This window comes from Panthera pardus, unplaced genomic scaffold (genome assembly GCF_024362965.1).
Source record: "Panthera pardus isolate Hobbes unplaced genomic scaffold, ASM2436296v1 HiC_scaffold_24, whole genome shotgun sequence".
Lineage (NCBI taxonomy): Eukaryota > Metazoa > Chordata > Mammalia > Carnivora > Felidae > Panthera > Panthera pardus.
Window position 1 is genome coordinate 128747150 of NW_026526810.1, and position 25690 is coordinate 128772839.

A 25690-nucleotide genomic window follows, 5' to 3' on the forward strand; every position below is an offset into this window, starting at 1 on the left:
CCCAGAGAGGGCCTGGAAGTCATCTAAGGCCACACGGCAGTGAATGGCGGAGTCTAGAGCCAGTCTGGGGCCCAGCGTTCCTTGTGAGCTCCAGATGCTCCTTTCATACGTGGGTGCCAGCTTGGTTTGGACCTTCCATGGCCTGGAGAGAGGCAGAAGGTGGGCCAAGAGCTCCTAGAAGCCTCGGCTCACTCGGGATCCTCCTCCTTGAGGCCCTAAATGCCTCAGATGTCGAGTTTGACCAGGGCTAAGCCTGACACAGGGACCTAGACAATGCCCCGCGGGCCCTGCCCTCCCTTCCTCAGCAAAGACTCCTCACCTGCTCCCCGTGGAAGCACACCTGGCTCGGTGATTCCTGCCCTGAGTGAAGCCTGACAGAGCTTGGAGCGAGCACTGGATGAGGAGTCAAAAGTCTGGGGAATCCAGTCTTGCTGGGCCACTTTGTAGCTGAGCGGTACTGGGCACTTCTATTACCTCTCCGACTCCCTTGGCCATAAAAAACAAAGACCAAAAGCAAATAGGGGTGTGGGAGTACACATCCCCACCACCACATGCATGGTTCCTCAGCAGAATGAATTCAAAACCGGCTCCAGAGTCAGGCTGCCTGGGACTGAATCCCACTGTGTGCTGAGTGGTTTGGGGCAAGTACCTTACTGTCCCCGTGCCTCAGTTTCCTCATGTGGAAAACAGGGATCGTAGAGATGACAGTAATAGGATCTTTCCCCATACACTAGTTGTGAGGAAATTAAGTAGGATAATATGGGTTGAGTTGAGGACAGTGCCCAGTATACAGTAAGTGCTCAATAAAAATTAGCCTCTGCTGTTATTGCTCCTTGAGCCATGATTAAACCCCAAATTCCCCACCTACTAAATGATACGCACTTGTAAGACACAGATGTTTATCCAATAGCCGAGCCTGGTGCCTGGGGCAGGAGAGTGAGCGTGGGAATGGAGATGGCTTAATACACTCCGGGAAATATTAACACCTGTAAAATGGGCACATGCAATACACTGGACCCCCCTTCCCCGGAAACCCTCCCTCCCCCACCCACAGCATCTCCTCTAGGGGTGGAGGGCTGGTGAATGAATGTTTGAATGAGACATATTCCTGTGTTTGATGTTCAGTAATAACGAGCTTGTATACAGGCTGAGTCACCAAACCTGATTCACGTCTATGCCATACATGCAGAGCCATGCAATTCCAGAGGCACAGAATCAACGATCCTAGAAATTCATTCATTCAACAACCATTAATTGAGTGCCTGGTAACCTACTGATTCATGAGTTGGGAGTGGGTAAAATATTATTTAGAAGCTACACAAGGGCAGGCAGGTAACTTAATGTTATTGGGCACGTGTTCCCTAAGCACCTGTCCTCTGATCTTGAGCAAACTATACTTAGGTGGCCTTGTTTAGGAATTAATGAGAGCCAACTAATCTTTCAGAAGACGTCAATTTGCAGTTTTGGTCAAAAGCCCTTCAGCCTTTACAAACTAAAACCTGTCTTTCTGGGTTGGGCGAACTCCTTTGCTAGTTAAAAGCCTTCGCTGTCTTTAAAAGGGGGCGGTTCCCTGTCAAAGGGGCCTTAAAGCATAGGCGGAAGGCGAGTGAAGTCCCACCCACTTTCTGTGACGTCCTGTGCTCCGACTTCTGATTGCCCGTCTCAGACGTCAATAACGGAGCGTGTGTCTTGCTGGGACACAGTGAAGGTCTAACCTGTGGTTTGCGGAGCGGTCGGGTGTATTCTCCGTTCGCCCCCACGCCCTCGAGGCCCCCGCCTCGACCTACTGGCGGAGCCCGCCAGTGGTTCCTGCGGCGCCCTCCCGCACCGGATCGCTCCTCGCTGGGGCGGGACCTGTCCCGACGGCTCCGGTCGCTATGGTCAGTGATCGTGGCGGGGGCGGCGGGGGGGGGGGGGGAGTGGGGGAGGGGAAGCGGGGCGCGGTAGGCAGGCTCGCCGCCCGGGCGCAGGTGCGCTCGCGGGACCGGGGACCAGCGCCAGATTCGGCCCCCAGCGCGGGTCCCGCAGTGTTCGGACCTCTGGGAATAGTGAGTCGGGATGGATGTTGGGGGCCCCCGTCTTTCTTGGAAAGGCCTTGCAGGGCCCGGCAAGGGCCTCGCCGTCCCCCGTGGGTGCCCAGGGAAGGGGACCCAGTCCGGCCTCAAGGGCCCCCAGTCCCCGGCTCTCACGTCCCCGGTGTCCCCGCGGGTGCGGCCTGAGGGCGCAAAGTTGGCGTCCTCCACGGGAGCCAGGAACTGGGAGGCTCCAGGGCTAAGGGTCGCCCCCTTTGTTAAGTAGCCCCTCGGTGGGCAGCTCACGGCCCCCCTCACCCAAGGTCTCTGCCATCGGAGACCTCCCCCTCCAAGCCCCACACGTGACCTAGGTGCTGCCGGGGCAGCAGGTCGCTGGACATCCTCCGCATCCCACGGATCAACAGGTGGTGTTTGCAGTTAGGACCCACATGGAGAGGTTGCCTCAAGGTGTGAGGCACGTGAATCAGGGGTCCAGGCAAAGGAAAGACTGGAGGAACCCCCGATGCAGAGTACTGTTGGAGCAGAAATGGCCCCAGAGGCACTCTGAGCCAGGCCAAACCTGGAACTTGGGTAGGTGGGGAGACTGAGGCCCAGAGAAGGAAGGGGGGCTGGGACTGATTGTCGAAGACCTGCGACTTGAACCCAAGCCTCTGGACTCCCAGTCCAGTGCTCTTTGTGGTTACATTAGTCCACCTTCCCGGTCGCGGGTGGGGGCGGTGAGGGGTCAGACAGTCCACAAGGGAGACTAGGTGTCTGACTGCCGGAAACCCCCTCCGTCTTGGGCCCCCTGCTCCAGGGAGCCTGTAGAGCGTAAGGGCTCTTAGGTGGCTTGGGGTCACACAGCCCTGAGTTCAGATGCCACCTCCACCCCTTGGAAAGCCAGGAGGCTTTGACTGGTCTTTCCACCACTCCCCCCACCCCCGCGCCCAGCACCGTTTTGCACATCTGTACAATGGGCCGCCCCGAGGACCCTGCCAGTCGCCGCGTGTGGAGAGCTTGCCCCAGCTAACTAGCTCTGTCTGTTTCTGTGACAAGAGTCCTGGAAGTGGACGTACACAGATGTCTTGTTCTTCTTGGCCTCCTTCCCTCCCTCCCATGTCTGCGCAGGGAAATGGTCACCCCTTCAGGATGCTGCTGGGCCGGGGCACGGGTCAAAGCCTGGTCATGGCCTGGCACATTCTGCGTCTGGCGTGGGCAGCCAGGTCACCTAAGGCGGGGCTGTCCTGACAAACCAGCCTGCTGCTGGGCGTGGTGGAGGGCCTCTGGGGCATCTAGAAGCATCCACTTCCTGCTTCTACCCGGTGCCCAGGGGTTGCCCTGGCCCGCCTACGCCAGGAAGGGGCCAGATGCTTCTGTATCGCCCACTAGGGAGTGGCAGGGGCTGGGGTAATGATGGGTTTAAAACGCCACCCTGGAGCTGGAGGCTGGCATGCCTTCTGGCCGCCATTGGGAAGCTGAGAGGGCCGGGAGGGTGGGGGCTGGGCCCTGAACTTTTGGGCCTTGTGCTACACGGGGAGGCCCCTGACTCCACTTTCCCCCTGACCGGATTCCCAAGACCGGAAGTAGGAGGGCAATGGGGTCAAAAAGCACCAACCCTTCACCCCGTGATGGGGAGGGCTTGGGTGCCTCGGAGAGGGGTGAAGTGGTTAACGCACCGAATAGGATGCCTGCCTGGGAATCACGGGGTGGGGGAGGGCTGCGCAGGGTCTGTTCTCTTTTGCTTACCCAGCATTTATTGAGCACCTACTGTTAGCCATGCACCGTGCTATGTGGGCTGTGTGGTGGTGATGTTTCCACGTGATGTGAATGGTGCTGGATGTGTGGGGAGCAGAGGAATGCCCTTGGGAAATAAAGCGTCTTCTTCCCTCTCCCGTTTCAAAGTCACTGGGCTAAGCTTGAGGAAGGGTCCCAGGGCCCCTTAGGAAGGCAGGGGCCCGGATGAAGTCCGGGCCTGGGGCTGCCGCTGGCAGGGGCTGTAGGTAGAGGTGGCTCACTCAAAATGCATTTAACATTTGGTGAATAAATGAGTGAGGGTCCGAGGCGAACAGGGCCCTTCGATGCTTTGTTCTTTTATTTGTCAAATAAGCCCCCGGCAGGCACCCTAGTCAGGCGCCGTGATGGACAGAGGTGAGTCAGATTAGGGGCCTGACCTCTCGTAGGAACTCACTGCCTGTTGGTCAAGACAGAGCTGGACACAAGCAATTCCTGAGCTACTGGTCATGGCCTAAGAGGCCTGACCGAGGGCTTTGGGAGCACGGCAGGAAGCTGGTACACTCAGAGGGTGCAGGGGATATCAGGGAAGGCTTCACAAGGGGGTCTTTTGCATGGGGTTTTGAAGCATATACAGGAGTGTTCAGGAAGGATTTGAGGAAGAGTACATTCCAGGCAGGGTGGGACAGCTTGCTTAAAGGCCTGGAAACTTGGCTAAGAATGGAATATTCTGGGAAAGGTCTGTGTGGATGCAGGGAGCTGAGAGGAGGGAAGAGAGAGGAGTCTAGACATGCAGGTCGAGTCAGAATGTACTGAGAAAGGCTTCACAGGCTATGCTGCGGGATCTGGGTTTTATTCTGCCGGTGGGAGAGGGAGCGAGAACCGTAGCGTATTTCTGACAAGGAAAAAGGTGGTTGACTTGGATGACGTCTCTGTCCACGCAAAGGATACGGGGTTGGAGGAAGCCAGGCCGGATGAGACCACCTGGGAGAATAAGGTCAGTGAGGCCGATGTTGTAGGACCCGGGAGGTGGTCGGCGGAGGGTTGAGTCTCTTCCGAAGTGAGGGAAGCCCCTGGAGGGAATTGAGGGAGGGAAGCTGTGCCCTTGGCCGGATTTCATGTTAAGCGGCCTGCGCTGGCTGCTGCGGAGGATGGTGGGGAAGGGGGGCCGGAGCAGAAGCTAGGAGGTCAACGGGGCGGATAGTGGCAGCTCAGACGGGACCCAGAAGCAGAGCCAATGGGGAAGAGAGGGGTCCTGGGTTTGGCATGAGCTCTGGCCGGATGGAGGGGCCTTTTGGGGAGCTGGAGCCCCCTGGTGGGCAGGCAGGTGTGGAGCGAGAGAACTCTTAGGGCTCGGTCATCGGGGGATGCCGGCCAAACATCCTGGTGGCTGGTGGCCGTTTGAAGCCGGAGCTTCAGGGAGAGGTCAGGGCCAGAGATGAAGATCTGAGGGTCCTTTACGCGATGTTGTATGAGGGCCGGTGTCAAATGAGGGGTGGCGGGGGTCTGAGTTCGGCGTCTCCGCGAGGTGAGCCAACAGCTGTGAGCCAAGAGGGGCGGGAGCCCGGATGCAGGGCCTTCCCCGTTTCCTTAGCTGAACAGCCGAGAAGGGGCATGCGGGTGCTGGGCTGAGCAGCAGCCCCCTGAAGATGTCCACACCAAATCTCCAGAACCTGGGGACGGGCTCCTTCACGTGGCAACAAGGGCATCACAGGTGTGATGAGGTTACGGGTATTGAGATGGGCCAGTGCCCTGTATCACCCAGGTGGGTCCAATGATGTAATCACAAGGGTCCTTATAAGGCGGGGGGTGGGTGGGGAGAGCGACGTGAGGGAAGCGGGAGGGCCAGAGTGAGGAGTCGTGACAGTGGAAGGAGGGGATCACGAAGCCAAGGAACGCAGGTAGCTTCTAGAAAGGAGAAAAGGTAAGGAAATGGCTTTTCCCCCAGAGCCTTCAGAAATGCAAGATAATAAATCTGTTTTTTTTTTTTAAGTTTATGTATTTTTGAGACAGAGAGAGACAGAGCATGAACAGGGGAGGGGCAGAGAGAGAGGGAGACACAGAATCGGAAGCAGGCTCCAGGCTCTGAGCCATCAGCCCAGAGCCCGACGCGGGGCTCGAACTCACGGACCGCGAGATCATGACCTGAGCTGAGGTCAGACGCCCCTAAATCTTTGTGGTTTCTAAGTCACTGAGGTTGTGCTAGCTTGTCACAGTGGTAACAGGAAACCAGTTCAGGGCACTAGGTCTTTCCTAAATCTTTGGCCTCCAAACATTTTGATCACTCACCCGTTAAAAAATTGATCATTCTGTACGTTCACGTATTATACGTCATACCCTAATGTAGACAGTTCAAAGGGTGTTCCTTCCAGCTCCGGCAGCAGTCATGGTGGAGATCCCGGCCCCAGGCAGTCAAGACCAGGCCTGGAGCCCTCGGGGTGCCTCTGGAAGCAACAGGGACCTTCTGGGAGGAGAGGGGGGGTGGGCCAGGTTCTGAGCCCTGTTGGCAGGTGGCCCTGGAGGCTCTGGCCTCTACTGTGAAGGAGCTGGTGGCTTGAGGTCAGGCCACGCGGTGAGTTGGGGCTTCTGGGGTGCTGGGCCTGGTTAACGAGACTGAGTCAGCCCACGGTCAGCCTTGCTGGTGCAGCAGCCGTGGAGGGAGGTCCGGCTGGCTGAGGGCCGGCCTTGGCCGCCGGGGCCCAGGGTCGGCCTGTGAGAGCCCTCCTGGCACCTCAGAGCCTGGGCTAGGGGGTGTCCACAGATGCTCTAAAGGGTACGTTGATGGGGCGGTGGTGATAGAGGCGTGAGCCCGAGGCCTGACAGTTGAGGAGCTGGCGGGATGTGACAAGAGGGCACGTGTCAGGGCCAAGTAGCTTCTGTTCGTGGAGGGTGAGAAGGTGCAGAAAGGCAGCCGGGTCTGTTGAATACTTTTGATGTGCTGGGTGAGCTGCGTCCAAGTCCCTACCTGAGATGGCCACACTGTGGGACCTCAGGCAAATGGCTTGACCTCTCTGTGCCTCCGTTGCTGTTTGTAAAACAGATATTGCGAGGCTTAAATGAGATAATCCACAGCACCTGCCATAGTGAATGCCCAGCAGAGGTGGCTTCATTCATTCCCCAAGCTGTCACTGAGCACCTGCTGGGCACCAGCGGCTGTTCCAAGCACTTGGGGTCCACACACTCGTGAACCAAAGTGACCAAGGACCGTGATCTTTTGGGGTTTTATTCTCCTACTGTTTCGTTTCTCCTGAAAGCCCAGGGAGTCTGGATTCAGACCCCGAGCTGCACCTATTCCAGGAGGAGCCTACTGAGAGCTCATGGGAGGGCAGGGGTCTTGCTTGGGGTCACACGTCATGTCATGAGACGAGCCTTTAGGGCTGGTTGGACAGAGCTGCCAGAGCCCCTCCATTCGGCTCTGCCCCTCCCTGTCCTGCAGCCCATGTCAGCCCATCCCATCATCTCCCGGGGGTACCTGGAGATCCTCGAACAGCGCTGGGCACGTGGGGTCCCCACGGGCAGGGGTGCAGAGCTGTGGGATCAGACCTCCCCATCCCCGCTTGAAGGCATCTTCTCCAGAAGCTTTCAGGGCTTCGAACCAAAGTGGCTGGATGCGTGGATTGGGGTATAGGTGGAGGGCTGGTCTGAGGCTGGTGGAGGCAACTCTTGGGGCTACGTGGCCGGGTTTTCAGTCTATAGAGAGGCTTTGGAGAGAAGACCAGAGGAAAATGGGGAATCTGCCTTTCCCTGAGTTTGGAGGGGGTGTAGACTCGAGGCGGGATCTGCTCACCCGGGTAGGTGATTTAAATTCCACCTGGGTTCTGAGGCTGCAGGTGAACACCAGGCTAGGGAGTCCGTGTCCAGGCTCCCAGTGTGGACTCGGACCTGGTCTGAATGCCAAACTCACATGCTAGCGGGGCTGGTTCCCAGGGCTGCTGGGTAAGAGCCAGTGATGGGAGAAATGTCCTTTTCTCGACTTAACCTGCTACACGCCATTTCCGAACAAAGTTGCCAACCGCCTGACTTATTTACCATCTATTTGCAAACCAGCAGTTAAGGGCTAAAACCGTAGCAGGGGGCCTGATTAGGTCTGACGGGACATTTTCAGGCGTGGCCTGTCCTTTTTTCTGTAACATCCTGGAAGTTTTCAGCCACGATTAAAATAAAATTTAAAAAAAAAAGCATCAATGAGAGTTAGCCAGTGTCAAACCCAGAGCATTCTATCTGATTTATGGGCCAGTAAATTGAGGCTGTGCCTGGGTTCTCCCTGGAGTTTGAGACTAGTTTTTCCCCAGAGCTGTGACCAGGGCCATGCTGGTGGGGAGGTGACTTCAGCTGACTTGGGCCTTCTGGATGCCTGCCAGGCTGGGACTTGAAGGCGCCAAGGTAGAAACCCTCTTGCCCACCCCTCCCCCGCCCCGTAGCCCAATAAATACACCTGTGGCCACTAGGGGGCGCTGGAGCTAACCCGAGGCTCCATCACCCCTGGTAGAAAGAGGAAGACCACTGGGCAACCATTTGTCAGGAGGGCTAAATCTTAAATAGCACTGAGTGAAGAAAAATAAAAAGGCCACGATATCTGTAGAATAATATGTATACACGTTTAAAACACATGCAAACATAAAATAATGTAAAAACAGGAAGGAAGACAAAACAGACCCTTAAATACAGAAAACAAACAGGGTTGCTGGAGGGGTGGGGGGGGGGATGGGCTAAATGGGGAAGGGGCACTAAGGAGGACACTTGTCGGGATGAGCACTGGGTGTTATACATTGGGGATGAATCACTAGATCTACTCTTGAAATCGTCGCACTATAGCTAACTAACTTGGATGTAAATTAAAAAATAAAACAAAATAAAACGCATGCAAACAGAAAACAACTCCGTGGTTTGAAGAAAACGAATACATTCCACTTACATGAGGTCCCTAGGATGGGCAAATTCAGAGACCAAGAACAGAATGGTGGGTGCAGGGACTGGGATGGGGGCGTGGGGTGCAGGGAATGAGGAGTTGGTGTTTAATGGGTAGAGTTTCAGGTGGGGATAGAGAGAAGGTTCTGGAAAGGGATGGTGGAGATGGTCGCACAACAGCGTGAACATACTTAATGCCACCAACTGTACACTTAAAAGTGGCTATGGGGGTATATTTTATGTTGGGTATATTTTACTGCCATAAAAAGACGGGTACCTATTGACCGACATACCACAGGGACCACCCATAGAAGATGGGGCTTGGCAACGGGAATGAAGGGGAAGCCAGTGTTGACCGCGGGTCTCTCTAGCCCCAAGTGTGATGAGCTTGGCTCTCAGTGCCGAGAGCAACCCCCCCCCCCAAAGTGCTATTTGACAGTTTCCCTTTAAATTAAGTAGCTTACGTAAATTTGCCCCGAATGCCAACTTTATTATTTTTTTTAAATGTTTATCTTTGAGGGAAAGGGAGAATCCCGATCAGGCTCCCCACGGTCAGTGCAGAGCCCAGTGTGGTGCTTGATCCCACGAACCGTGACATCATGACCTGAGCTAAAATCCAAAGTCAGACACTTAACTGACTGAGCCACCCAGAACCGGACTTTTGTTAGTGAGGTGGTTAATGGGACTCGGGAGTAAAATAAGACTGTGGGCGAGAGGGTGCTGCAGAGTCGGGGCACCTGCTGTGTTTAAACATACCTGGGTGCCACCTTACTTTTCCCCCCAGGCAGCAAAGGTGGACTTCCTATTCTGAAACTTACGGGGTCCCGTGGGTATTTGTTCCATTAGCGCACAGTAGGAGCGCAAAATCAACTGCTCGCCAGCAACTGTTGTCATGTCAGTAACAGAAATCTTCCGTGATTTAGAATAGATCAAATCACGTCAACTTTTAAAGATACGCCAAGGAAGTTAACAAAGCTGGCTTGTTTCTTTTTTTTTTTTTTTTTTTTTTTTTTAATTTTTTTTATTTATTTTTGAGACAGAGAGAGACAGAGCATGAACGGGGGAGGGACAGAGAAAGAGGGAGACACAGAATCGGAAACAGGCTCCAGGCTCTGAGCCATCAGCCCAGAGCCCGACGCGGGGCTCGAACTCACGGACCGTGAGATCGTGACCTGGCTGAAGTCGGCCGCTCAACCGACTGCGCCACCCAGGCGCCCCAAAGCTGGCTTGTTTCTTAAGTAAGCTCTGTGCCCAACGTAGGACTTGAATTCATGACCCAGACATCAAGAGTCACAGCTCTATGGACTGGGCCAGCCAGGTGCCCCCAAAGCTGGCTTGTGTTACAACTAAAAAGGATTACAAATAAAAATGGAATACTTGGGGGCATCTGCCTGGCTCAGCTGGCAGAGTTGTGATTCTTGATCTCCAGGTCGTGAGCTCGAGCCCCACACTGGGCATCCAGCTTACTTAAAAAGAAAAAGAAAATGGAACACGTTTAGGCTCCCTGCTCGCTGGTCAAAAGAGGCTAGTAGAGCATTAAAGGCATTAAAGGTATACTAGAAGCCAACTTTCTCCTTGGCGTGATTAGGTTGGAAGGGAATTGAATAGAGAATAACTTTCCCTCCAGATGCCTCAATGTCTTTTAACCCCATGTGCGGACAACACCTGTAAACCGTCTCTTGTTCCCCCCGTGACGAGTGTCCTCGGCTTGGGGGATACCGCTAGACCGTGAGCTGGTAGAGAGCTATGCTGTCTGCCCAGCTGGGGCCACAGTCTAGCAGCCTTGATCCCTCAGGAGCTCTGTCTGCCCAGCAGTTTTGGCTTGGTAGAGCTTCCATGGGTCTCGGTCAGATCTGCATTAAATCCCTTCCTGGCACGAGGGACCTGACCTTGTCAGTAGAGCGGGTAGGGTAATTGTTCTCGGGGGTTAAATGTGCTAACGGGGATATGTAAGGCTCTGTCCCAGACCATGGCACGTAGTGGGTATACGATCATGGCGCCTCTCCTTTCCTACATCTTGGGCTTAGCATAGCAGCAGAACATCAAACCATTCTCTGTGTATTGGCTTTCAGCCTTACGGCCACAGGATGGCTGCTGTAATACGGACATTGCATCTGCACTGAAGGCAGGAAGGAAGAGGAAGGGGTAGGACCTGTGAGCTTGGTTCCTTTTATCTAAAACTGAAAGTCATTTTCTACCACTCTGCCTGGAGTAAAACAGGAACCCTGTTAAGTAGGGAGGAAATGGGTGGTGACCGATGGAAAAGCAACCCCGCAGCATCTGCCCCCAAATGGTTATTGGACTTCCGATGGTTTCCCTGCCCCTGTCATGTCAGAGCCGACGTGAGGAAGGAGCCCGAAGCAAAGTTAATTTTGCAAAGAAGGATGGATATGGAATGGAAGCTTCCAGAAGGAAAACTCAGAATCTCTTCCTCCCACCCCCACCCAGGCATTTGCAGGGCCTGTTCCCTCCTTTAGAAACCCTTTTTCTCCTGTTCTTCTTGGGACAACACAATCCTCCTTCTCCACTCTTAGGTTTTTCTCCGGTTGGCCTGACTCCCCCCCCCCCACCCCAAATCCAGGAGAAGGCATGTTTGGGGTCACCAGAAAGGGAGAGAAGGAATATAGTGTGAGCTCAAGGGAGAGGCCAAGCCGGACTTGGATGGGGTGGGGCAGCCAGGGAGATTTCATGGAGGAGGTGGCTTTTATTCGTTTAACAAACCTCTCATCCCCTGCCGTGTTCCGGGCCCTGGGGAATCAGGTAGATGTTCTACACCAAGGGAGGCAATGTGGCTTCGGAGACCTGGATGGCAGGGAGCATCCGGGCCCCGAGAAATGTCCCGAACCAGCCAAAGCGCTCCTCTGTCCTGGCTGCTGGGTACAGGAATCAGAGCCAAAGAAGCTCACTGTGAGACAGAAGCTTGAGTCCGTCCAGTGTGGAGACGGGTAGCCCTGCGAGTCCCTTCCACCTCATCGTATGATCTCGTGACCCAGCTCCCTGCTTCCGGTGGTGAGCTTTGGAGAAATCTAATCATCAGAAACCCAGCCGCCTTTCCAGGTGGAAAGGGGCTTGTGACCTCAAGGCTCCTCTGTGAGCCCTGTGGTGCGGAGCTGAGGTCACTGTCGAGTCCATGGGGAGACAGAGAGGCTGCCCGGGAAAGGGCCACGCGGTTGGAGGTGTAAAGTCAAAGTGGTGACGACTCTGTCGAAAATGACGGCAGCAAATTGATGGGAAACTGGATTTCCATTCCCAGAAATCACCAGTAACCCCAACCTTTCACCTGCGTGGTGTGGCGTAACTTGTCTCCTTGGGTTGTTTGAGTGCAGGTACCGGGGCTGCTTATCTTAAATTCAACAACACATGGTTTTAACACCAGTTCCTCTTCCGTTATTTTCATGCTGAGATCAGAGCCGTTCCGGGGGTGGGCTGGAGGCAGGGGTGCGTCTCCCACTTGTCTGGGCAGGAACAGCATGAGGCAGGGAGGAGGCTGCCAGGGAGTTGGCTATTGAAACGGAGAGGTCTCCTGCCCTTACCCTGCAGATTTCTTCCTGGCAGAGCCCCGCCTCTGGGTTGGAGCGGACCGACTCCTTCCGAGCTGCAGTGTGGACTGTGACCGGTAGGTGGCGCCTCTGCCGGAGGTTCTCACTTGTTTCTGGCTTGTCGCACAGTGCTCGGGGCGAGCTGGACGGTCAGGAATTGTTGGCAAACAAAAGAACGAATGAATGAGGCAGGAAGGACAGGAGACGAGGGGACACCTCATGCTCCAGCATGAAGGCTTACTAGGTTTGAGGGGTGATGCTCTAAAATGAACCCAGCCGGAAGTTATTGGATGGGGCGGACCCCGACTAGCCTTGTCCAGGGAACAGGGCATCCAGGATGCTGGGAGCGTCCTCACGCGTGCCTTTTGTGGGAAGGTAACGTTCACTAGGTCACGTGACTAGCAGTTCGGAGGCTTCCTCCTTGGTGGAAGTCCATCAGTTGTTTTGAAATGGTCACAGCTTTGCTGCTTTTTCTTTCAGAGTGAAACATCTTTCGACCTAATATCAGAAAAATGTGACATTCTGTCAATTCTTCGGGATCATCCTGAAAACAGGATTTACCAGAGGAAAATCCAGGTGAGGCAGAGGTTCAGGAGGAGAGGATCTTGGATCAAAGGGGCTGGAGCTGGGACCAGAGGTGAAGGTGCCACTTTGAAGGCAGAAAGGCTGAGCACTGGGGCTGGGCTCCAGGCAAATTAAAGGGCTCCCAGAATATTTCGATGTTGGGCATTTGCCTTAATGAGAAATCTTTTAGTTGCCAAAACAAACACCCAAAGAAACATAGTGATTTATTTTAAAGCTAGGTGCTGTCCTAAGTTCTTTACGTACTCACTGAGACCTCGTTACGATATTGCAGGGTCAGTACTTATGGCATCCACGTTTGACGGCTGAGGAAACCGAGGCCCAGAAATGAGATGACAGGTCCACAGTCCCGCAGCTAGTGCGTGGACGAGCTGCGTTCGGACCAGGCAGCCTGGTCTCTCTCGCCAGCCGCATCCATAACCACGGCGTTAGGCCATCTCTCGGCGGGGAAGGGCCACTCCAGCTGGGCTACGCAAATGGGGAGTTTGCTGGAAGGATGCAGGGACAGCTCACAGAACCAGGGCAGTAGGGGGAGCCTGGGCACCGTCCATCTCTGGGGGGCGGCAGAACTCTGCTTCTGTCCTGCAGCTGTGGGGAGCACCCCCGGGGGCGGGGGCTGGGTGGCACAGACCCATGGGCCCTGGCGCCCACTCAGGAGAGGAGGTGGGGTTCCCCACGGAGCATGGTCTTCCTGCTGGCCTGCCTGGGATGGGCCCCGTCAGCTCCAAGCCGCCTCGTCGCTGTGGTGGGAGCAGGGACTCCCCGGCGCCGTGAAGTCCGTGCCCTGCTGTCAGAACCCCGACTATAGGCCCACGAGGCAGCAAAGGGGACTCCGGGCCATTTCATGGGCAGTCAGGAGCAGAGCCGGAGGTGGGTGGCGTGGGGAGGCCGCAGCTTTTGAGAAATGTTGGAAGGACTGGGCGGACGGTTGGTTCTGTCTGCGGAGGCCTTTTCTACCGGCTCTGCAGACTCCTGGCCCTCCAGTCACACCCCACCCAAGGCCTCCGCTCACCCGTGCCGCCCCCGCCACGCACACCACTTCTCCTCCAGGAAGCCTTCCCAGACTTCCGAAGTCTGGTGTAGATGCCACTGCTCTGAGACGCCCCCGTGCTTTCCCTGTTCTGTCCGTCCGTCTGTCTCCCGCAGACTGTAGGCTGCCTGAAGGCGGGCCATGACTCCCGCCCGCCACAAGGACGTGCTCAGCATCGTTTAACCTCTGTGATGAAGCCGGGAGACCGGGAAGGGGCGACCAGTCTGAGAGCACCGGGGGACACGGGGGCCTGGGTCCCCACAGGACGTGACGCGAGGGTCAGCGGTGTTGCGGATGTCCCCATTTCCTTCTCTGCCCCACAGGAACTCAGCAAGAGGTTCACTGAGATCCGCAAGACCAAGGGGGACGGCAACTGCTTCTACCGGGCCTTGGGCTATTCCTACCTGGAGTCTCTGCTGGGGAAGAGCAGGGACGTCCTCAGGTGAGTGGCTTCGAAGGGAGCGCTGGGCCCCGAACCCCACCCCACCCCCGCCGGGTGGCTTTCGCGGGCACAGCCCGCCTCACCCGGGAGTGGGCAGCCGTGGCGGAGGTGGGGGCAGCCCGACGGCCGGGGGTGGAACCAGTGAGCTCACGGGTGCCGCCAGCCCTCTGGCCCGAGTCCGCCTGGGTGGGTCGTGCCGGCTGCCTTCCTGAAGATTCCAGGAGAAAGCGAAGCTCTGCCCGTTTGGCCGCCCGTTTCTGGGTGCGCGTAACCAGGCGTCTAGCTCGTCAGGCCTGGTTCTTGACGGGCTGCCAAGGAAGGCCTCTGTCCAGCAGCTGCCCCCAGAGCGACCCTCTAGGCCTTTGTCTGGGCTTCAGTCAGGGCTTTTCTAGCGTCACCATTTGTTCAACCCGCCTGGATCCTGTCGGGTGTGGTTCTGATCCAGTCTGGGGCAGGGCCCGCGGTTCTGTTTCTCTTGAGCTCCCGGAGGCACCGCCGCTGCTGGGTCTCAGACCACACTTTGAGCAGCAAGGAGCTAAGAGACCTGCTTCTTGACCTTGGAGCTCTCACTGCCCTGAGAGTCTGATGGCCACTCTGCGACGCATACGGGACCAGAGCAGACACAGGTCACAGAGCACCTGGGTTGGATCTGTGGACCCTGGTGCCAGACCCACTTTGCCGTCTCCCCGCAGCCCTGAGGGTTGAGACAGTACAGTACAGGGGTTTCCCATGCCACCCGTGTCCCCCAGAGTTGTGCCATGCCGAGGCCCGGGGCCCTGAGGCCAGACCTCACTCTCTTGCTTACTTGCTGTGTGACTTTGGGCGAGTTACCCCGCCTCTCTGAGCCTCCGTTTCCACCATCTTTGGAAGGTGGATAATTTTGCACACTTAGGGTGTTGTTGGGAGGACCCAGCACGGTGATGCTGGCAAAGCCCGGCCCTTATGTGTCTGTACCAGCCCGGCATGCTGTGTACCTTCACCCTACACTCCTTCCAGGGCACCCTCTTCCCTCCCTGCAGTCATCACCCAGCAGGGCATCACAGAGACCCTGTTGCAGGCCCTGGGGATGCAGCAGAGAAGAGACAAAATTCCCTGCCTGTGGAGCAGGCAGGCCAGCAGAAAAGAGAACATGTGAGGTGCCGGGTGCTGCTCAGTGTCGTAGGAAAAAAACTAGGCGGGGAAGGCGGCCCGGTTGTCTGGGGCTGGGGGGTTGCAGTTTTAAGTAGGGGTTGGAGGTGAGGGGTGGGGGGGCTCGTGGGCCTCTATAGAGACCTTGAGTCTCAGCTTGAATGAGATGGAGCCGCTGAGGGTTTGAGCAGAGGCTCGCCTGGCCTGCTACCCGCAGGACAGACTGGGAGGCTGCGGCAAGGAGCGTGCTCAGGGAGAGGAGAGGACGCTGGCTTCGTGAGCAGGTGGAAGGAATTGGTCGGGTTCCAGATTCCCGTGGGGGTGGCTGGTGGCTGTGGTGCCGGAGCTGAGGGGAGCCCAGGAGGGCTGCCGGGTGTTCGGCCTGAGCGTTCCCAGGATGGGAAAGCCGCTTGCCGCAAAGGGGACGAAGGAAGATGGGGAGCTCTGTTCTTGGTGATGCAGGGTCCAAAATATCTGTGAGCCTTCCAGTGGGGGTATCCAGGGGGCAGTAGGATGTACGAGGTTCGTGTTACCCCGTTTTACAGCCGAGTACACGGAGCCTCAGGAAGGTTACAAGACTGGCCCAAGGTCACACGAAAGCTGCCTTACAGCCTAGAGAGCCCGTGTTCCACGTCCCAACGCTGTCCTCCTTGCCACACTCACCTCAAGGGGTGGGAGCCCCGGCTGGGGTGTCTGCCCACTTGGCTGGGCCCGTGTGCCGCTCCTCAGTGCTTGGTACGGGGGGTGGGGGGTGTTCAGCAGTCAAGGCGAGGAATGAATGTGGGAAGGCGGCCGAGGTTCGGGGAACCCAGGGAGGGAAGGGGGCCCAAAGCCTAAGAGCAACCGCCAGCAGGGTGTTCCCCACGCCTGCCCTGGCCACAGCAGGCCTTCACCTCCTGGTCTAGATGTCCCTGCTCCACACACACACCATCCCTCTCTCCTCACCACCCCCTCTCCCAAAATGAGGCACCTAAACCACCTCCTCATGCCATTAGTCCCTCGTGACACCCCCCGACCCGGGTCCCCCATGTCCCGCTAGAGTCTGGCCTCCCTTCTCAGGGCTGCAGTTTGGCCGGTGCCAGCCGGTTCCCCAGAGCCTCCCCCCACTCCTTGTGTGGGCCACTACCCTCCCTCCAGCCCAGTGACCTGTCACTCATCACCTCCGCTGCTAAACTGTGTCTGGGGGGCGTGGCAGCTGCTGGGCTCCTCACCACACCCCCACGGGTACCAGCACTGGTCTCAGAAGGGGGCTGTGCCATCGGGGGCCCACGGTGGGAGCAGAGAGGGGGATCGAGGGCCTTTGGACGGGTCTGAAGGATTGTCAGTGCCGGCAAAGGTTTAACGGCCGCAGGGCACGAAGGCCCATTTCGTGGTATAAATACTGTTGTGACTAGTTTTCAAGCTACTGTCAGGGGTCGATTGGGGGGGGGGGGGGCGGGGGAGAAACACAAGCTACAGCATATGTCGTGCAGTCCACGACAGACGGACAACCTCGAAAGCAGAGATAGTTAGGAAACTGAGTTTGGATATTTATCTGTGTGTCTCAGTAGAATTCATTTTATCGTTAAGTTTACATACCTTGATTTTTTTTTTTTTTCTTTGAGGGCACAAGTGAGCGAGGGGCAGAGAGAGACAGAAGCGGGGCTCGAGCCCAACTGGAACTCCTGAACCGTGAGATCATGACCTGAGCCAAAGTCAAATGCTTAATGACTAAGCCACCCAGGCAACCCCTACATACCTTGATTTATTTTTTTAAAGTATATTCACGGGGCGCCTGGGTGGCGCAGTCGGTTAAGCGTCCGACTTCAGCCAGGTCACGATCTCGCGGTCCGTGAGTTCGAGCCCCGCGTCAGGCTCTGGGCTGATGGCTCGGAGCCTGGAGCCTGTTTCCGATTCTGTGTCTCCCTCTCTCTCTGCCCCTCCCCCGTTCATGCTCTGTCTCTCTCTGTCCCAAAAATAAATTAAAAAAATATATATATATATTCAAATTAGAGAGAGACTGTGGGGCAGAGAAAGAGAATCCAAAGCAGGCTCTAAGCTCTGAGCTGTCTGCAGAGCCTGATGTAGGGCTTCAACTCATGGACCACGAGATCATGACCTGAGCCGAAGTCGGCCACCCAATTGACTAAGCCACCCAAGTGCCCCACCTTGATTTTTAAATAACGGCTGTTTAATAACTGGCTGCCAAATCTTGGAAATTGAACAGTTAGGTATTGTGAGTAGGTACAGGCCACTGGCTGAGGGGACCGGTGCTACGGAGTGAAATGCGAATGGGAGTGGCTGAGGAGGGTGGGGGGAGGGAGGCTGAAAAGTGAAAAGGGAGGAGAGGTTGGGGAGCTAGGCAGGGCCCACCCCGCCAGACATCTGTGCTGAGGAGCCGTGTCCTGAGGGAGAGGGCTGTGCTAGGTGACTCCAGAGGTCCCTGTGAGGGGACCAGGAGCACAGGAAGGCTGGGAGTGGCCCAGGCCGCAGATGGTAAGGATACGGCGGGAACCATGGGGACGGGAAGGAGGGACAGAGTTCAACGTGACTGGGAGTGGACGGTGATGACCCCAATCTCCTATTCTGTGAAATGGGTGTAACACCCCCTTTCCTGGGATCGTACACACTGGGGAGGACAGCAAAGTCCGTGCGGGATCCACAGGGAGGTGCTGTGAAAGGTGGGCATTCAGCTATTAGTGACACGCGCCTCCTCGGGTGCGTGAGGGGCAGCGGGTGAGAGCGGGAGGCACTGACCAGCACAGCTGTGCTCCAGAAGCGTTCCGCGTGAGCCCCAACCCACCCCCTTCAGGTTCAAAGAGCGCGTCCTGCAGACCCCAAGTGACCTTCTGGCTGCCGGTTTTGAAGAGCACAAGTTCCGAAACTTCTTTAATGCTGTGAGTCAACCTGGGCAGGACGGCTGAGGGACCAGGTTCTCCCACACTGGCCGAGCAGACAGCCGCCGGCATTGGCCGGAGCCCGTCACGGCCCACGGCTCTGTGGCTCTGCCCGTCCGGCTCCTCCCAGCTGGGGAGGGACCGGCACTTGCTTCCTGCTTGTGGGGATGTGGGGGGGACGGGGCCCTGCCCTCCTGGAGAGGAGGTACCTCCTTTGGGAGGTAGCTCTCAAGCTGGAAACTTCCCCCAGCCTCCTTCACGCACTCCCTCTCCACCCTACTCCCCTGACCCCCTCGTGAAGGGGGCGAGGGGGCGGGGTTGGAGGATTCAGTTCTGAATCTGTAAATAAGAACCCCAACCACCACAGTGATGGAAGTTGACCCCAACTGCTGTTCCCCAGACATGGCTCTGGGCTGAGGCGCTCATGGCAGAGTACCCTTCTTACTTTGGTCCCAGATCGATTTAGTTTGGTACCTCAACTTGAGGATTTAAGAACAGAAATCCACACAGAGGGGAGGATCCTGGGGACAGGGCCCCTCGGAGGAGGGCGGGGCTTGCCCGGGCCTCCCGTGACTGATAGCCCGTGGCGCAGTTTTACAGCGTGGTGGAACTCGTAGAGAAGGATGGCTCGGTGTCCAGCCTGCTGAAGGTGTTCAATGACCAGAGCACCTCCGACCGAATCGTGCAGTTTTTGCGCCTGCTCACCTCGGCCTTCATCAAGAACCGTGCAGACTTCTTCCGACACTTCATCGATGAGGAGACGGACATCGAGGACTTCTGCACTCACGTAGGTGCTCAGGGTCTCAGGCTTTGGGGACTCAGTCCCCAGGCCCGGGCTCTGCTGTGCAACACCCACCTCCTGGGATTGTACACACTGGGGAGGACAGACAAGTCCGCGTGTGGGCTGCAGGGAAGTGCTGGGCAAGGCCCTCTGCCCTCAAGAGACTTGAGCACCAGCATCCCTAGGCAGGGGACCTGAAGTCACGGCTGCATTTGTAACTGCAGAACAAGACGAGCAAGCCAGAAACAGACCCTACCTGAGCTGCCTGAACTGTGGGGCTCTGGGCCAGTACTGTCCCTGCCTGGGCCTCAGGTTCTCCATCTGAGAAACGAGGGCCTCGGATTGGACCGTTTACAGAACCGCGGAGTAGCAGCCCCAGAGTCACATTTGTCCTAAGATGTGTTTGGCCTACGACGCATTTATCTGAAAGCGTAGCCAACATTTAAACGTTGGGCAGTTTTCAGGACGAAGGGGAGTCCTCTCCAAGATCCGGCTCTCGGGGCCTTGTTCTTGCGTGGCAACAATCAGCGGGAGCCGAGGGGCAGGCACCTGCCCTAGTCATGGGGGACCCACTCGCCAGCCTGCCACCATCTCTGCCTCTCTCTGTTGCCTCTTCAGCATCTGGACTCACTCGCCTGGCCTCTGTTAAATCCCTTCACGCCAGTCCTCTTCTGCTCTGACGTTCTTTGGTTCTGTGCATTAACAAGCCAAGCTTAAACGTTCCTGTGCCCCCTTCCCGATTCCTCAAGGTAGTATAGGCTGCTCTTCCCACACACACCTAGACCCCAGAATCCAGATCTAGATTCAGGCCTCGCAGTCCTAGCAGATTCCTGGCTGTTACCTCCTCCCTGATGAGCTGTCGTCAAGATGACCTCCCAGCACAGACGCTGTGACCCGGGGCCACCAAAGCCAGGGCCGGGTTTCTCCCTTGTCCTCCCTCCTAAACTGGGTTTTTGCGTCTTGGCTTTTGCAGGAAGTGGAGCCCATGGCCATGGAGTGTGACCACATCCAGATCACAGCCCTGTCTCAGGCACTGAACATCGCCCTACAGGTGGAGTATGTGGACGAGATGGACACGGCCCTGAACCACCACGTGTTCCCCGAGGCTGCCACCCCTTCCGTTTACCTGCTCTATAAAACATCCCACTACAACATCCTGTATGCAGCCGATAAATGTGAATTACTTTTGGGACACGCAGTGGAGCCTGCCACCTAACGGGACCACATTCCAAATGGAACATTCTGACTTTGCAGTTTTTTAAAGCAACTTAGACTACGGTTAGAAAACGTACAGCCTTTTGGGCCGAGTGGCCGGCAATGTGGCCCACCCGTCACGGACTGTGGTAACTTGGTGATATTCTTAGTATTTGTTTTCATGGAGGATCAAATGCTGTCTAACTCAGGCCTACGAAGCCAGAATCCCTGGCTCTGCTCTCAGGTCCCTGAGACCCTGGGGAGGTCGCCTCCCCTCTCTGGGCCTGTTTCTTCATCTGGACAAGGATGCTGCCAGTGCTGACATTCTGTTGTGTAAAAAGAGGGTCCTCTGGTGTCCTTTTCACCAGGGGTAGTACCTCTCTGTTGGGAGGAAAAGCTCAAGATCGGCCGTCCTCGGTGACTTACCAGTTCCACAAGAAAGAATCCAGTCCAGTCAGCTGTTGGACTGGACTGTGGTGGATGGCCGACTGAAGCACTGGCCAGGTGAGGCCAACCTGAATGTAAGGACTTCAGCATGGTTCCAGCCATTCACGATGGGCCTGTTCCCTCCCCCTAACTTGAGGGGAAAAAAAGACTTTATGCCAAAGTCTAGAAAGGGGCCTTCAGCATGAAGCTCAAGTTGCTGTGGCCCCTCTACTTCTCTCAGGTCCAGGACTGCCTGCCCCTGGGCAGGCCCTTCAGGATTCAGCAGCCAGCCCCACCTTGCACAGGCTCAAGGAACACTGGGGTCTGAGACCAGGAAGTGGTCTCACCATCCCCATCACAGCCTGCAAGTAGAACCCAGATAATCCTCCAGGTGGAGACCCCACACGCAGCCATAGACTCCAGCTGGGCAGGGCAGACGAGTTTTGCAAGGCTGTCTGTGGCTTTTCTTTTTCCCCCTTCTTGGTTTGTGGGCTGGCGGGAAATCAGGTGGGAAAGAATGGAGACAAGACAAGGAAATGGGGAGTAGGGGAGATTTCTGTTGTGGAAACTGCCTGGAAGCCTAGAGCCCTGGCTGGCAGTTGCCTCCTTCATCCGCCTGGACCTGCCCCTTAACATCTCGTCACCTTGCTGCCCCAGGACCTCAAAGAGCCCTGGTTGATTTGGGGTACAGGTGGCGAGCTCTTACAGGGGGTACTTCCCTGACCTAAGGACTTTGCTCACAGGTTCCATTCTGCAGGGATTCAGGAGAATCCACTGGTGCTACAGTGCATGTCTGCTGCCAGCCAGACTGTGCACAGGAACTAGGCAGCAGACTGCTCCGAGGTGGGGGAACACTGACTTCTGCCTTTGTGAAGACAGATGTTAGGGTGCTTTAATTCCAGGCAGGGACCCTGGTTCCCCTGCAGCCCTTAGCTCGAGTTTAAACCCAAGGGCTCACGCTCAGTGATTATGTCACCTTTCCACAGGAATGTAAACCTGACCTTGATCTCTGAATCGGTTATGTGCCACCCTGCCAGGGTCTATGACCAATACACTGGAAGAAGGGGGATGGGAAGGAGGACATTACAGGACTTGTGACTATCAGGATCACCATATTCAAACTGAAGGGTATGAATACACTACTGAGCTGAATGGCCCTGCTCCGAGGGGCTGCGAGATGGCCCGGGCCTCCAGCTGGGCTCTCGGGCACAGCATTAGTAGCATTGGCTGCCACTTCTCAGGATGTGTGGTGTCTTCACAAGAGCAGATTTCTCTTTGGCAGACCGGCTGGAGAAATTCCCTCTCAGACTTCCTATTCTGTGCTTCCGGGTCTGAGAGTCCGCCAGCGCTCCTATGGGACCCTCTTCCCAGGAGAGATCCTACTAGTTTAGAATCAGAACGTTAGAGAAAGGCAAATGATGCTCATGCTCTTACTCTGCACTCTCCCCTTTTTTCCCAAAACCACTGGCCCAATCCAAGCCATGGCTTTCTTCCTTCATGTCTGCACTCAGATCTTCTATGAAGGCAAAGCACCAGTGGAGAAAGGAAGTTGGAGAATTCAGTAACTTGTTAAGATCCAATCATTCATGGAAATCATTTGGCCTGTCTGCAGCAGCCAGTCATGCTGGCATGACTTTTCTGGATAATTCTCCACCCCACCTCACAAAGCCATCTCTTTCCAAACCAAAATCAGGCAGGGAAGTTGCTTTGAGAGGCTGTCCTTGCAACTGCACATTTATTACTTTCTTTCCAAAGGGAACTTTATAAATGGGAATGTTTAACAACAAAAAGAACAAACTGTCCTTGCTTTTAACTAGGTTCCTATTTTAAGCACAGAGGGGCTCTGTACCCAGACTGCCTGGGTTCAAATCCCACCTTTTCACTTACGAGCTATTTGACCTTGGCCAAGTACTTCACCTCTCTGAGCCCCAATTCTCACACTGGTGAAACAAACAATACCTACACATCACAGGATCACTGGTTAAAGTGGAACAAGACTGTGAGGAGAGCTTTGAGACCTGACACAGTGCTCCACAAGTAGGGGAGCAGCAGAACTCTTGCTGCAATGTGGAGAAATGCCACCTTAGGACGGAAACTGGCTTCCCAAAAGGGAAGTGTCAGGAAACAGTAGACAAGGCTAAGAAACATTCTCACCCCGACCAAAGTGGGGGCAGGAGCTGTGACTGAGTAGCTACCCTGGGCGGGGGAGCCCAGGTCCTGTGGGGTATGGGCCAGGCCCGACAGCTTCTCCAGCACTTGGTGGAAACGTTTTCTTAGCATTAAAATGGTTTCCGTGACAACTTTTGTCCTAGTTTCTTAGTATTTGGTACCTGGCATGCACTGAAGATCAGCTCTCCCACAGGGCTTGTGTGTATGAGTAAATCAGCAGGGGAGAGGGGCTCTTCCTCTAGTGGAAGGTCCAGATACTCAGGATGTTCTGCCCTTGAACTGGAGGTGCCAAAGAAACCACAGGACTCCCCAAAGCTTTACCTCAAGTCAGAACTGCTTGGGGGGCTAACCTTATCTTTAAAAACCTACCCCTTTAGGGGCGCTCAGTCGGTTGGGGGTCCGATTTCAGCTCGGGTCATGGTCTCAGTTCGTGAGATCGAGCCCCGCGTCGGGCTCTGTGCTGACAGCTCGGAGCCTGGAGCCTGCTTCCAATTCTGTGTCTCCCTCTCTCTGCTCCTCCCCTGTTCACACGCTGTCTCTCTCTCTCAAAGATAAAGATTAAAAACAAAAACCTACTCCTTTAACATATTATCCCACCAAAAAATGAAAACAATCTCCTGTTAGGAGACAAGAACAGGATGTCAACAGACATCAGTGGATCTGTTTGTGATCCATTCACGACTCAGGTGCTGCTAAGATTCCTTAAACCTGTTTAAACCTCCCCTGTACTATTCAGATAATGGAGAGTCCCCTGCCTCTTCCAGCAGCTGTCACTGAAGAACTGATCTCTCAGACTAGGACTGTTTTCTACTACAATCTCCTCTCCAGGTCACTGGTGACCCTGGGGAGACATTCCTTGGCAACACTGCTGTCTGTCCTTTTAAGACTGAAGCAGTTTTCTGAACTTGCCCTGAGCCCATAAGTTAATACTCACAGTTCTAACCCCAGGTCTGCCACCTGGCTGCTCTGCGATCCTGAGCCCGTCTTAACTGCTCAGTATCCACCTTCTCAACTACAAAAGGTACTGGGACTTGTACGTCAGGACCTTGTCATATTAAATGATAAAACATGAAAGTGCCTACCGGTGTTTAGTACTTGGTCAACACTCAGGGATCCCCGATTTTGAGTTCAGGCCAGGGGTCCCGTTGTAGTTACACAGGGGGGCCGAGAGAACACCGCCGCCATCCTGCCAACCTTGTCAACCGTGAAGCCGAGGAGACACCTGTTTAGAAGCCCAGGCTTAGCTGTGAAGAAATCTATGCTTCTCTGGCAATTGTGGCTATTCACCGAGACTAAGCCAGAGAAAGCTCGGGTGGCACCAAAAGGTCACTAGTTCCCTCAGCAGGTACCTACACGATGCCCTGACCTAAGCCCCAGGGCTGCAAGGGATCATAAAAACAGCCTATGCTGTCAAGGAGCTTCGCAGAGACAATACAACGTGCCACGTGCTAGGAAGAGGGGGAGCACGGCTACTGTGGGAGCCACAGGACACTATGTCCTCCTGGGGGCTCAGGGACCCAAAGCACACACCGCAGTGCTCAGGGATGGGAAAGGAAAGCAGGCGGAGGGACAAGCTTGTATAAAAGGCTCAGGATAAGGGAAGCGGCACGTGGGACCCACGGGCGACAATCCGTTCAGTCACACGGGAGGGGAGCGAAAAGGCGCAAGAAACCGGCTGGCGCCAGAGCCCGAGTGCCTCGCCGTGCCAGACTCAGCGTGCCGTCACCGGCCTCCCCACAAGCGGCTCCGACGTTAAGGACGCCTGTATTCTCTTGGAACCCGAGAACGGCAGCCTCTCTCGGCCCATCTTGCGGAGTGGCTCAGACAAGGCAAAAGCCGTGAGTGAGCGGTAGAGAGCTGAAGAGCCGCGAGGGGTCTGCTGTGGAGAAAAGCAGCGACGAAGCGAAGGCGAGCTGCTCCATCCACACCGTCCAGTGGGATGACACACCCCCCACATGCATCTGCAGCCAAAGGATTAGCGTGGCTACGTTCCAGCCAAAAACTCAGGATACCACGCTGGCTCTACCGTTTTTAATTGAGAAAACCAAGCTGAACGTACAAGAAGCCTGTACACACTGGAATACAGAAATATATAAGCTGCTGCATAGAATTCTTACTCCAAAACAACACAAATGTGCACGAGGTCTCGCCTGCAGTGGGCGCTGGCAAGGAACAGGGAGATTTCTATAACCGGGGCGGACAGTGGAGTGGAACGCAAAGCGGGCGGGTTTTCCATACAACCAGAGAACACAGAAACGACGTGCCGTCACCCACAGACTCTGACCTGGAGGGTGGTCAATTTGCACTTGTACTTGGCTGCGGCTGTTCCTGCTGCTGCTCTTTCGGCTGCTGCTTCTTCTTCTTCTTCTTCTGTTTGGCCAGGCAGCTCAAAGCAGACTCACCATCTCTCGGGGCAGACGTGAGCGTGGGCAGCCTGCCAGACTGAGTCGGATACTTGGTTTTCAGGTCATCTTTGAACAACGGCTGGGAGAGTAAATGGCGCAGCTCCTTCTTCAAGACCTTCATCTGCTTTTGTCTCCTACGCTCTTCTTGCTGGTCAGTTTTTCTTCCTTAAAACACAATACAAAACATCGTATTTATTGTGATTTGTAGAAGCACTTTGTTTCCCTTGATGGATACTTGTGATGAAAAACGTTTTAGGGGTACATGGGTGGCTCAGTTGGTTATGCATCCAACTTCGGCTCAGGTCATGATCTCACGGTTGGTGGGTTCGAGACCTGCGTCGGGCTCTGTGCTGACGGCTCAGAGCCTGGAGCCTGGTTCGGATTCTGTGTCTCCCTCTCTCTCTGCCCCTCCCCTGCTCATGCTCTCTGTCTCAAAAATAAATAAAACGTTAAAAAATTTTTTTTTT

The 25690-nt window shown here is 55.5% G+C and overlaps 2 protein-coding genes across 3 annotated transcripts in view; one reads left to right on the forward strand and one right to left on the reverse strand.

Moving 5' to 3' along the window:
• The first annotated feature begins 1672 nt into the window (after positions 1 to 1672).
• Positions 1673 to 25424, forward strand: OTUB2 (OTU deubiquitinase, ubiquitin aldehyde binding 2). The gene is made up of 6 exons (XM_019462152.2): positions 1673 to 1880; positions 12671 to 12766; positions 14126 to 14244; positions 18164 to 18248; positions 18841 to 19035; positions 20003 to 25424. The coding sequence occupies exons 1-6, from the start codon at positions 1878 to 1880 to the stop codon at positions 20243 to 20245; spliced, it is 741 nt and encodes a 246-aa protein (XP_019317697.1). The 5' UTR covers positions 1673 to 1877; the 3' UTR covers positions 20246 to 25424.
• Positions 22368 to 25690, reverse strand: part of DDX24 (DEAD-box helicase 24) — a 34464-nt gene continuing 31141 nt past the window's right edge. For both annotated transcript variants that reach the window (XM_019462155.2, XM_019462153.2), the window contains exon 9: positions 22368 to 25388. In XM_019462155.2, the coding sequence (XP_019317700.2) occupies positions 25114 to 25388 (275 nt within the window). In that variant the 3' untranslated portion in view covers positions 22368 to 25113. The remainder of the gene's footprint in view (positions 25389 to 25690) is intronic.

Excerpts from the sequence above, each read along its gene's own strand:
- OTUB2 (XM_019462152.2), top strand. Across the intron at positions 12,767-14,125 it reads TTTACCAGAGGAAAATCCAG|GAACTCAGCAAGAGGTTCAC; the intron begins GTGAGGCAGAGG and ends TCTGCCCCACAG. Across the intron at positions 18,249-18,840 it reads TCCGAAACTTCTTTAATGCT|TTTTACAGCGTGGTGGAACT; the intron begins GTGAGTCAACCT and ends CCCGTGGCGCAG.